This window comes from Phaenicophaeus curvirostris, chromosome 16, assembly GCF_032191515.1.
Source record: "Phaenicophaeus curvirostris isolate KB17595 chromosome 16, BPBGC_Pcur_1.0, whole genome shotgun sequence".
Taxonomy (NCBI): Eukaryota; Metazoa; Chordata; class Aves; order Cuculiformes; family Cuculidae; genus Phaenicophaeus; species Phaenicophaeus curvirostris.
This window is the reverse complement of record NC_091407.1, coordinates 1,565,891-1,579,112: the sequence shown is the minus strand read 5'-3', so window position 1 is coordinate 1,579,112 and position 13,222 is coordinate 1,565,891. Positions and strand designations below refer to the sequence as shown.

Sequence of the window (13,222 nt, the reverse complement as noted above, 5' to 3'; positions counted from 1 at the left end):
CTAAAGGTGAATCAAGACATGTAGTGTGGGATGAGGGGTGGCTGAAGTTCAACCCTCCAGCATTTCTGATACAAGTCTCTCCAATAGCAACTGATACCTCTAAAACCCCTGAAATACGTAGTCTGAAATAATTATTGAAGTGTAAGTCCTCAAACATAAGCCAAGAAAGTAGTCTTTCTTTTAATTTTTTTTAAAGCACATCAGCAGATCCCATAGTGACAAGCAGGGTGTGAGTGGTCAGATTTCTCACGCTTGCCTTAAAGCCTTAACACACACCTGCTCTACCCTACAAACCATAACCTCATCTTCAGGTGTGCTGTAAAACCTGTTTAAGATCAGGGCACCTTGGAGAGATCCTCTGCTGCCAGGACACATCTACCAGTTCAGGATCACTGAAAAATTTGGCATTGTTTCCAGCTCCCCCTCCCCACCTACATCACCAAGTTCTGTTCTGTAAACCTAAAGATCTTTATCTTGCAAAAAAAATAAATAAAAATGCCTAAACATGGAAAATAAATGGACAAAAGAGTAGGCAGGGAGGCAGCCTGATCAATGCTGCTGCAAAGGGTTGCTTTGCTTTGCTGGTAAATACAGACTTGTAGCCAATTCATAGTTATCCCTCTTTTGTTGTGTGAATAAATTTTCCTACAAAATTGTTAAAATTGGAGTAACCAGAATTAAAGGGGTTTCTGGACAATGCTCATTTTGATTCTCTTTACACTTGAGTATGAGCCAAATAGTTGCTCCCCAGAGCCACAGGCCTGTTCGCTCAGCTCAGCCCCTTCCCCCAGGAACAGGACCCAACCTCAGCAGCACACACACCACAGGGCCCTCGCAGCCATTTCCGTGTGGAAAGAAAGCAGCTTTTTTGGCTAATTTAAACATATTGGGGTAATTCATGAAGCAGTTAATAAACTGCTAACACAAAAAGTATTACTCAGCAAGCCTGTTCAACTTTGCAGGAAGTTATCTTGAGCAAGCCTGAACTGTTTGGTCAACAGATTTCTGCACACAGAAGTTTAAGTTGCAGCTGAGTAATGCCTTTAGTAGCATAGTCTTATGAACTGTATCACTAGTGAGGAAACATCTGTGTTCATTTTGTTTATTCAGCTAGCTTTAGAGCATTAGGGATAATAGGAAAGCTTCTTCTCAGGGACTTAGTGCTTATATCTCGGCAGCTGGAGTGGCCAAAGGCTTTTTGGGTTGGTTTGATTTTGATTTTTTTCCCTTCACACACACACAAAAGGACTACTTAAGGAGATTGGTAATCTTAAGAGAAATATTAGGCTTGCAATACATTAGCTATGTTTAGAAGATACTCATATTAACGTTGATATGTGCATGACCATAGCAGCACAATGTTCCAAGCTGTGGGAAACTCTCTCCCACTGACGACCGCCAGGCTGAGCAGAGGTTTTAGGCCACAGATGTGTGCAGCTCATGGAAAAATTATCCTGATTACAGATGTAGCAGAAAGATGATAAAATGGATTCCCTCCCACCAACTGCTATGAAACAGAAACAGCTGCTGCAGGGCAAGCCAGGCACAATCCCAGCCCACAGCACTAGTAACAAAATCTAACCGGCTAGTGGTTAATGTAGCTATCCAGAGCATCCACCCCACCAAACCAGTCCACCAGAGCGCTGAAGCAGGACCGCCTCCTCTCCTGGGGCTGGAAAGATGAACTCACCTGGGCAGGTTAAGGGCTGGCAACTCAACAATTGTGGGGGCTTTGGGCTCAAACAAATACAAGGCTCTGAAACTGAAATAAAGAGAAGAACTTACTTGCTTCTAGAAGACAGGATTACAGCAGAGGCGTGAGCCTAACACACAGAAGCTATATAAAACAGCCTCTTTCTAGACTGGTTTTAAAGTACATCTACATACATTTTATTCTAGTAAGCAGGGAGGGGGCAAACCGAAAAAATCACCAAACCACCAACTTTACTAAAGAGATGATTCAAACTCCTATAGCACCCACGTACTTGCCATCCTAACCATAACAACAAATTTAAACATTTAAGGGTACATTTTGCTGTCTGCAGGCAACATAAGAGGCAAACGCTGCAGAAGTGCTTATTACAAGCAAGCAGGACAGCTACAAGTTAGGAAGAAAACAGCTACCAATGACTGCAAGCAAGGAAAACAAAGCCACACCAATTCAAAAGGCTAAACAGTGTTCCGTAACAGAATTACTATTTGCCAAGTGTCTAATAGAGACCTGAAGTACTTTTCTCTCACATTATATTAATCCACCTCCTAAGCAACTGTGCTACCAACAAAATCCAAGATGAACTTCTGAAGTCGACATCCTAACTCCCAGCGACTTGGAACCAGAGCTTGAAGAACTCCCAGAGCTCTGCAACCTCTGAGAAACTCCCAGAAACAGGAGCGGTTTGTTCAAGGAGAAGGAAGCTGTTAATACACAAGACTATATTAAAACTAACAACAAAATGAAAACATGTACTAACAAGTAAAACAAATAGCACCTTGCTCATTGACTACCAAAGGCTTCAAAGCACTCAAAGAGATTTGTTTAGGTGGCAGACTTCAGATCAAAGCCCGAAGTTCAATCCAGGACAGTATGAAATTCAAGGGCTTCTTTTTCCTTATCCCATCCAAGTGAGACACACTTCACAAACAGAAAGCATCTAAGAGATAGTAGGCCACTTGAATACTCATTAAAAAATTACAGTAACACTTCAAAAGCAACAAAATGCTCCATGAGTTGTTGAGATATCCACATTGTCCAAATATAGAGCCCCTGAAGAACCATTCAACCTGGGAGACCCTTGTTTTCCTCCACAATTACATTAATTTGTGGGTCCTTAACAGGAGAATGACTGCAAATTTACATCAGTGCAACTAGAAAGTGAAAATCCCCTGAAGGTCTTAAACTACAGAAAGAAGTATCTTATTGATAACATTCTGACAGTATGAGAGAGTTGTTCAATCTGACAGACTGATGATGGTACTAAAATGGACAAACCCTGCATTTCCTTAAATGACTCTGTCATAATTCTCTGAACTCTAGTAAAACATTTTTTACTTATACGTTTGGCTGTATAAAGGCTAACAGACAAGGGGGTCAGGCAATAGCCAGCGCTGTTTGCGTATCTTAGATACCCAGGGGTGAGAAAAATAAACTTCAAAAGAAACCAAACAGAAAAATACCATCTTTTATAATTTGGGCTTGGAGGAAAGGAGGGGAAATCACTGTTTACGCTGTCTGGAAAATGAGCAGGCTCGAGACCATCTTTTTCTAAGAAACAGTCATTAATGAGTTGCAGTCACTTAGCACAGGACATCCTGCAGCAGCAGCCTGGCTAGTGTAAATGTTTCATACTGAAATGGATTAGGAAGGCTCAGGAAAGCGTCATCATAGCTAGAGTGCTACCTGCTGATGGAAACTTTCCTTTGCTGTTAATATTATCAGGGCCTGACCGAGGCTTTTGGAAACAAGAGGACATAATCTTGCTATGAAGCCACAGACACAACAATCATTACACTGCTAACTAGAGAAAGTGAGGCAACCAGGAGCTTATTGCACCATTTTTTCACTGTACGGATGCAAAATACTGTCACCTACTTTGATCATATCTCTGTCACTAGAAACACGAACACAGGGCTGATGATCAGCCTGCAGGACAGGCTGCAGGGCAATCTCCCAACCCCTCATGCCGAGAGCTGCACAGCAACCAGCGCTGCCACGTACCGGCACGTGACACGCCAGAAACACAGACACAAACTTCCTCATCCGCGTGCACAGAGCTAAACGAGCAGGATTCAGATGGTTTTACGAGACTATTTCATAATCCTCCTCCTACCACCCCCTACTCAGTTAGCAGCTCAGTCAGAGCCAACTACAGTTATAATTATCGCCATAATTATTATTTTAATAAGAACCAATGACTTATCAAAATATTGCACTGAAGACTTGCACATCTTTTCTTGTAAGACTGCCAAAAAGCTGGTTCATTGCTGAGGTACCGCTCCGTGTACGCTGCTAGCAGACAGCACCTCCAAGTTTCTATTTATGCAACTGAGTGACTAAACTCAATTCAAGCGAATGCCAAAACGTAAGCAATTTGAGGCACAGTAGCTGCGCAAAGTATTATTATTCTCCTGGTGTGTACAAGCTAACAGCTTTGTTTACTACATTTACTCTCCCTCTGCTTGTTTGCTTGGCTTTTACATACTGTAGGCCAAGTTGCTGAACTCCGATGCCTTAAGGTAGCCACCTGAATCCATATTTACATACTTAAACACCCGTGTCAGGCATCCATAGAAAGTTTTAAGTGCATAAGCAAGCCTGTAGGCATTTAACAATATAATTACATCCTTAGATTTATCTCCAGATAAATGTAGACCTCTACAGGCATTATTTTTCATGAGAGTATTTTTTTTTTACCACGTAATACTAGTTTGACAATAGATTATCTTCTCTTCACATCCTTGTTCAAGATGACCCCAACCCAGCCAGACCTCTGGTAAGACTCCATTTCTACACAAAAGTCCAGTTTAAATTTGCATAATCAGCAGATGGCCATTTAGATAGTTAGAGCTCCAGGAACACTGCCAAACTGAGGGAAAAGTTCCGCGGTTAAAAAGATCACTAATGACTCTGACAGCTGTGGGAGCCTTCAGCAGGGGAGGCCAGTCGTCACCTCGCTAGGATTAGAGACAGAACATGCAACATAAAGACCCTACTTGCCTCTACGACATGTGGTTGTACGTTTCTGAAGAACAAAAAATGTGCCACGGAAACATCACTTTTGAGGTTTGTCTGTTTATCTCCCAAGGAAGGGTCAGCGGGCTGTATCTAGTTTCAGGGAACTCGCTTCATTTCAGTCAATACAGCCAGGACCTCCACCGCTTTTTCTTTCAAAGATAATGTTTTAACTGAACCGTGTGTTCTCCTGAATCAGAGTGCAATTACGAAGAACAAAGCTAACTGGAAACAGGCTGGGTTTTAAAACAAAAACAAATGACTTCTCAAAAATCCAGAGCATGAAATCCAAAACTCGCTATTAAGAAAAGTCAGTGAATAGCATCAACTCTAAGAAAAACACTGACTCCACCAACATAACTGAACCAAAAAGTACATCTGGGAGCCACGCAAAGGCTGCAGCGTGAAGCAAAAATGAGTGTCCATGACTCATTCAACCAAATCCAAGTTAAACTAAAGTCTGTAGTGCCATTCAGCTTTGTAGAATTGTTTTAAACAAACATCCCACTTACTCTCTAATAATATATCAGAGCAGCAATAGAGCAGTAGCTTGAAAACAAAATATATGTGGGAAGCATCCAACATCTGACCTCAGTCAACCACACGCTAGTGTGAAATCTTTTTTAGCTAACTTTTTTTTTAGTAAACTGATATTCATTTATTGTGAATTTTAACTTCATTACCACATTTAAAAAAAAAAAAGCCAATTATAGACATGCTATAAATAGATCATCACTTGGAGGAATCCTCTAATCGTATCTAAAAATAAGAAGTCACGTGATTTAAGTGTCCCACACTGACCCTTTCGGCACTTCACATAAAAGGATGAACTTGGCAAGGACACACCGTATATAAGTTCAGGCAACTTTACATGTTGCTCAGATTTTATATCCACACGATTAGAAAGCCTGGTCTCACTTCTAGCTCACACACACTCAGTGAAGAGTTCAGCTCTGTATCTGGTGTAAACCTGGGAGTAACTCCATAGGCAGCACAGGTCCACAAGGCTCCAAAACCATTTTCTGCTTCCAAGTGAAGCCTGGAAATCTCCTTTACCTTCCTGAAAACAGCTGGACAGCCAGTTTATAAAACTAGCCTCTTGCCGATTTCTTTCTTGATCCATCTACACTAATCAATCCCTTGACTCATCCTGCCCTTACACTGTCTGGTGCCAATCACAGACAAATTCTGATCACTGAAGACAACTTTGGGAAGCCCTGTGCTGAACAGGCCCCTGCTGATAATGCTACAGAAGTTACACTCGGGACTCTTGCAGAGCTCTAGCAGCTAAAGCTGCTATTCTGCCTGTAAGCTCTTCAAGGCAGGGACCTTTCCTCACATGTGTCTATAAAGCTTCTAGTGCCCAGATGGTGCCATACAAATCAATAATAATTGTACTTCCATGTAGATCATTATTGTGCATAATGTAAATTACTTTCACTGATCCAAGAGGAAATCATTTTCTCATTTTAAAATGAAAAGAGAGAGTAAAAATAATGATTACGTGTTTGACACTTTTATTACAACAATAATCCTCAGAATAATAATAATAATCCAGAATCCTCAGCTGGTCTGTACTGACTTTAATGGAGATACGCCAACACACGGCAGCTGACAAGCTGGTCCCAGTCTTTGCTGAAGATCTCAAACTATCTCACAAGGACTGACTACTTCGAACCCACGCGAATTCCGTGAAAGATGGGAAGCTCATTACGCACACTTTGCAGACCGGGGAAAAGAAACGCCATTCTCGGAGTCTGAAGGAATGGATTCCTACAGCAGCAGGGCAGGTATCGGAGCATCGCTGCCACGACCCCACTCCCTCAGCGGTGCAGAGGAGCAGGCTTTTGCAGAGATTCAGACCTCAAGCAAGCTGAGCTGCCTTCTGGAGGCCCTTGTCTCTCTCGATTCATTAGAGGGCCTTAGACTGCCTGAATTTAGCATCCCAGCGTTTGTGAGATTCAGCCTGGGCTTAAGTATTCAAAAGGAACGGCCTCAATCACCTGCGCTAAACGTGATCGGGACAAATAAAGCTGGAACCTGGCAGGTCTCAGCTCCTCTGGAGGCAAAAAACCAAAATTAATTACATACAAAAGAGGACTGATCTGGACAGCCAACAACTGAAAAGCCCAAAACTACAGGTGGTTGTTGGCTATATAGTTCTAACCGCTTTGCTACAAGCGACAAGAGGTTACTGATAAAAGGAGGCAACCAGGACTCTGGCTTTCCCTGCCCCCACAGGGTACTCTCCTGTTCAACACGCACTCTGTAGCACAGCATGAAAGGCCTACTATGACTTAAAAAAAATGAAGAGAGACTGAGGATTCCAAGGCTAAAAAACAGACTCCAACATTTGGAAGTGCCACTCTTGATAAACTGCACCAATCCAAGCAGTTACACACGCCAGAATTCGTGCACCCTGTGAGTATCCATGCAGGGGGGCTCCTGCATCTGCCCAAACCAGACACCCCATCAGCCTGAACTGGAAGAAAAAAAAAGAGGACACTGTATCCCATTTAAAAGACTGACTGCAGAAGCTCCAGTGAAGCACCACATCTAATTTTAGCACTGTAAAGAAAAATCAGGAAGTGTTTGATTAAAATTAATCCTTCAGGTTATATAATTTGACTGTTCCTACAAATCAAGTTCACTTCACGCTTTCATTATGCTCCTGTCCCTTTACTGAGCACTAACAGGATGCTGTACCACATATCATGGACTTTCAATGCTGAAGGGAAAAAAATATTTTGAAAAATATTACTCGATACAGCTGAGATGTGGCAGGTAACGAGGCCCTTCTACACCAAAGAGTATCCATTTTGCAATGGCTGACAAGAAATAAATAGGATTTGCATGTCTCCTGTACAACAGCTGGTCTTCTCTTGCTAAAAAATTAAGACACTTCTATTTCAAAGGGAACAGCTGCAAAATTCCATCATACTCCAAGGAATAAAAACCCAACACAACAAAAAAATACACCAATGGACTGAAAAAGACTTCCGATGGCATAACCAATTAATGCAGATCCATTTCATATAATACCTTCCCACATCCCCACAGAGAAGATGCTTAACGAGGTAACTGCTGCCGGAGTCCATCAATATAATCTGGTTCTAATACTCTTCTTAAATAATGCATACATTAGCTCTCTGCTATTGAAAACATTTGTTTGTTTTATTAATACAAGCATTGTTAAGTAGTAAGACTTCATAAAAACCATTGTGCAGCTTCTAGTTGCAGATGTATTGTCCCCCCCGCCCTTCCCATTACAAATTGATCACTCGTCTCCATTCTCCTTTTCAATTGTTATTAAAGCTCTACTGCAGTGTGATTAAGCTTGTGTTATCAAACAAAACTGTATTTAACAGCCAGTGCCATGGACCCATTCCTTAAGAAATATATAATTTTTGGCGACACATAGCTTGATGCCATTAACGTTATTCACAATGTGAGGTACCTTAGCTGTTTCACCGAGACCAGCACGTAAACTAAAATGTGTGAGGGCCCAGATTCCAGAGCTTGATTCACACTGCATTGAAATTTAACACATAAATTATTAGCTCACATTAAGCTCCCTTACACCCTTCAGTTAAGGAAATTTTTACAGAAACCTTTTTTCCCTGTTTTCTTGTGTTCAGCGGTGAAAATACTGAGGCCACGTGTCCACGACAACAAACTACCTAGAGGGGAAGAAGTTTAAATAGGTACCATTTGGTTGCATCATCATACATGGAATCTATGCATTCATCAATTGAATCAAAAAGGATAAACTAAGGGTGAAATAATTCTTCTTTTCTTGAAATCGCACAGGTTTGCTTTAATGCAGGTGGAACACTGAAACCTTTGTGCCATGGAGAAACTCCCTCGGCACTTAAGCAAACCCACACACACTCCAATGATCAGAGTTGCTGCTACTTTGCATTCCGTTACAACAATTGATGACAGTTGTTATAACTGTGACCGCTGCTTAGAGCTGCTGCTTGATACCTTTCCTAGTTTCAACAGCTAACGGGTATTAGACAGTTTAGGAACACATTACAGTAACCTCTGCCTCCTTGCTCTTTAACCCAGGGGAGCTCAGCACCCATCGCTTAAGTGACCCAACAGGCAAGAAGCAATATAACCTGCTAGAGCACATCCAACTGACCAACCCACGGACAAGCAGTGGACTGAGCCTCCTCTCCACGTTCCCAAGAAGAACTATTATACCCCATTTCCCACTGCAGAAATGAAAATAAGAAGAAGCACTAGTGATCCTGAGAACCATCCTCCCTATCTTAACTTCTGTCTAGAGTTCAAACAGATAATCCTCACTGTCCCCAAACACATGACGCTGTCTTTTCATTTGACAGTTCTGACCATTCTGAGCTACCAACAATCACACGTGGTGCCTTTGTCACCTTCACGCTAAAAGAAACATCCCATTTCTTTAAAATGAATATATAAAATATTAGGCTAAAGAAGCGCTTTGATCCCACACCAGCAGCAAGAGCTGACACAGTAACAACGCGCTGGCATTTCTGCTGTATGGCAAAACAGGCAGTAACGAAATCCCAGCAGTGCCACAGGGTGCGAAGCAGCGTTACATACCCACGGCCGCTGCCTTCACACCTCATTCCAAGGCAGAGGCCACAGCTGGGTAACTGCAGCACACAACTGCCTCCCAGTGCCACACGGGGCGTGAGCTAAGACCACGACAGATGCTCCGCTGTCACATCCCTCTCATCACCGGCAGCCCTCAAGCGGGGATTTGCATTCCTTCTTCTTTCCTTTGGGCTCCCAACTCACAACATCCACCAACAAACTTCTTCCACCATCGCTCACAGGCCATATTAAAAGAGCCTGAGATTAAGCAGCACGCTTACAGTGTTTTTGCAAAAAGCTGTTGCATGATTTTCAAACATAAAGATCCACACATAAAAATCAACCTGATTTCAGAAGGTAGCTTAATTATCGCTTGCTTTAGATGCTTGTGGTTTGCTGAATGAATAAGGTTTGTGCAAAGGGCGCCAAACAGCTGCAGAAATCATACATGGTTGCAAGCACCCACTGAAGTCACCGCTACCAATACAACTCATACTTTTTTTAAAGATATCTGTAACTTGGTTTAATTAAATCTGGAACAACAGCAGGAAACTGCTTATGAGTAACGAAAGCTCCGGATAGCTGGCCAAGGGATCTCACACAATCAATGTTTTCAGCTGTGAAACGGCTCAATTGAGAATTCTTTCTTCCTGCCAAGTTGGCAATTGATACTCAATTATGCACAGGTACAGTGCAACATTTTATGCTACAGCATGATGTGATTTCATCTTCCAAATGAAATTTCTTATTACACATATCTAACAGCATTTAATAGAAATCTAAATACGTCTTCAACACCTGGCTCAAAGGATTATGCTTCCTACCCCACAGACACAAATTACCAAATCCTCACACTACCTATGTCCAGATCAGTAAAGTCAAATACGTATCACCAGTTTAGTCTTGTGCCTAGGTCAGACACCAAGAAAAAACAAGATAAATGAAAACACTATAACTTCATATGGCGAGTGCTGTCTTCTGCAAAGTGCCCAAAACCTGGTCTGCGTAACTTTATTCAGTATAAAAACTCTTATAAAGGCAGTTATCAGCACACCCTTGTGTTAAAAGCTCTCTTCAGAGTGGAACAAAAAAATAAATAGCTCTCCGGTACTGCATCACAGACAAATAACTACTAGCCTTTTGAGAAAATACTACTCCCCAAAGATGTATTAAACACACTGATCCATTAACGAGCCAAAGACAGATTAATATTATCTTTTGGTTAAAATGCAAGACTGAGAAATCTTTGAAAAAAATCCTTGTAGGGTCTCTCAGTCACACTTAACCCAAACCATTTGGACGTTACAGCACTACTGCATCCACAGCAGCCACCTCCTCCAGCTGCTGCAGAACAATTCAACATACACAGCTACGGGAAACTTAAACCGGGAAGGATAATAACTCTGCTTGGGTATCACACAGATTGTAATGTGGAAACAAAGCAATTACAAAAAACAAACCAACACTGATCCTATATTGTATAACTCCATTAAACAGATTTTTCACCATTAAATGAGTCTGAATCAAAACTGGACCTGCCTCTGAGACAGGCAACCTAGGTCGAGCTGGATAAACCAATATTTCTATGTGGAGAATGCCTGTGAACTCCACCTACCAATTCAAGCAAGCTGTCAAGCTGTTAAGGCAGGAATCTGCACAAATACTATTTCCCTATCGCCTTGCACCAAGCACACATTTTAATCAATAGATGGATGCTTAAGCGTGGGGTTTGGTATCCTGACAAAGCAAGGATGGTAACCACTTCCCAGTGTGTAGGTTAAGCAAAGCCACAAGTACCATAAAGTCATCCCGAAGAGGTGTTGCCAAATCTCCTCTTGACAAACTACGTTATCAAGCTCGCTGTCACTTGTCTCGAGCGTTGTGGGGTTTCTTTAATACCCAGGGCAGACATTATGGGACAGCTTGGTGTGACCCGTGCTAATTTAGATAATGAGGGGAAAATAGGAACGCTCAGCATGTGTTTTAAAACACGCATTTTATTTGGAATCCCAGCGCTCCATCTTTAGGTCTGCGATCGAATCTGTACGCACAGAGGCACGATTCATTGCTGCCAGCACCAAAATAATCATATTGCACACCCGCGTGTCGCCAGCGCGGAAACAATTAGCGCTCGGCCCTGTGCTCGGCAGCTGCCCCAGCACAGCGGGTGCAAAGGGGACACTGTGACAGGACTTTTGGGGGACAACAGCGAGCGGGGCCGGTTCTGACGCTGCCCCAGAGCCCGCAGAAGGGGATTCATTCCTAGAAAGCGTGGGGAGCGGGACCAGAGCCCCGGGAGCAGCCTGCCTGCCGGGGACCTGCAGGCTGCAGCCTTCCGTGGCCCTCAGGAGAGACCGGGAGGGGAAAGAGCTGGAGAATGAAAGAGAAGAAAAGGCTGTATAGGCAGGGGAAGAGGCAGAGGACAGAGCACTGGAGGAGAAACAGCGGCGCCTGAGCAGTTACGTGTATGAACACAGCAAGCACCAAGGTAAGATTAAGCGTAGAGAGAAAAACTGAACTCGGTGTAAATAACAATTTCCATTTTCACGCCTCGGGGGGAGCCGAGCGGGTCCCGTACACACACCGGGGGGGTTGGGGGGCGGGTGCCCCCAGCCCCGCGCTCCTTCCCGAGGATCCCCCGGCCCTCGCTCCCCCTTCCAGGACGCCCAGAGGAGTCGCAGAGCCCCAGACGCGGATCCCCTCACCGAGCGGGACCCCGAGCCGCTCCCTCCCGCGTCTGCCGGACGAGCCCCGCGGCCCCGGCTACGCGCGATTTAAATAAAACTCTGAGAGCTCGCGAATTGCGGCGAGAAGGGAGCGCGGTGCGGGCAGCCGCGAGCTCAAGCGCCGTCCCCGCGCCTCAGCCCCGGGCCGGGCGGGCGGCGAGGAGCGGCCCCGGGAGGCTCTCCGAGTGGGGAGGGGGGAGAAAAGAAGAAGCGAAGCAAGAAGAAGCGAAGCGCTGGGGAGGGTGGGGACGCGGGGAGCCCCTCGCCTACCATCGCCCGTCCGCGCCGCTGCGCGCGCTGCTCGCCGTCCCGCTTCTCGCGGCCGCCGCTTCGCTGCTCCTCGCCGGCGTCCAGGGAGGTGAAATTCCAGACGAGGAGGGTCTGCAGCAGCAGCACGGTGAGCGCCGCCACCAGCGCCGAGCGGGAGCGCCGCGCCAGCCGCCGGGCGCACGGAGGAGCCGCCGCCGCCACCATCTTCGCTGCTGCCGCCGCATCCGCCGCCGCGCCGAGTTTTCAGCCGGGCTGAGCCAGACGTCAGCGCGAGGAGGCGGGGGCGAGGCGGGGGACGGGGGAAGCCGGCGGGGAGCCCTGGCGGCGCGGGGTGGGGTCGGCGGAGGAAGAGGAAGGAGGAGAGGGGGAGAGGAGGAGCGGGGGCTGCGGCCGGAGAGACCCGGCCCCGCGCCTCACGCTGGGCGGGAAACAACCGAGGGGAGGGGGCGGGTCCGGGCTCCGCGCCTCGCGCCTCAGGCGCGAGGCGCGGAGCCCGGAGCCGCCCCCTCCCCTCAGCTGTTTTCTGACGATAGAAAATATCTCTGACTACTGGAAAATATCCTCCAGGTTTTCAGGGGCAATGTTTATACAGGCAAATGTGGATTTTCCTAATCTCTCTGTATAATTGCTGTGATAGGTAAGGCAGTGAGAAACAGCAGTGCTTGCTCAGTCTCCCTTGGGTCCTACTCAAAGCACGTCTGGAGAGAAGATTGGTATTCAAACCGCAGTAATTTATAGGCCATAAATATCTGAGTTTTCAGCCCTGTGTATGGGTGGGAGCCTCAGCATGAGACACTTCTGCAGGGAGTGAAAAAGCAGAGCGGGGAGAGGAGCAGGCTCCCTCTCTGACAACGTTCTCCTCTCCCTGTATTTATAGAGATTATGTAAAATCTGGAGAGCGTGGTAGGTATCA

The 13,222-nt window shown here is 45.1% G+C and overlaps 1 protein-coding gene across 2 annotated transcripts in view; it reads right to left on the bottom strand.

Annotated features, from left to right (window-relative positions):
• The window catches only part of XYLT1 (xylosyltransferase 1), a 159,007-nt gene extending 146,470 nt beyond the window's left edge, over nt 1-12,537 (bottom strand). For both annotated transcript variants that reach the window (XM_069870335.1, XM_069870336.1), the window contains exon 1: nt 12,310-12,537. In XM_069870335.1, coding sequence (XP_069726436.1) covers nt 12,310-12,513 — 204 coding nt within the window. In that variant the 5' untranslated portion in view covers nt 12,514-12,537. The remainder of the gene's footprint in view (nt 1-12,309) is intronic.
• Nucleotides 12,538-13,222: the final 685 nt, after the last annotated feature.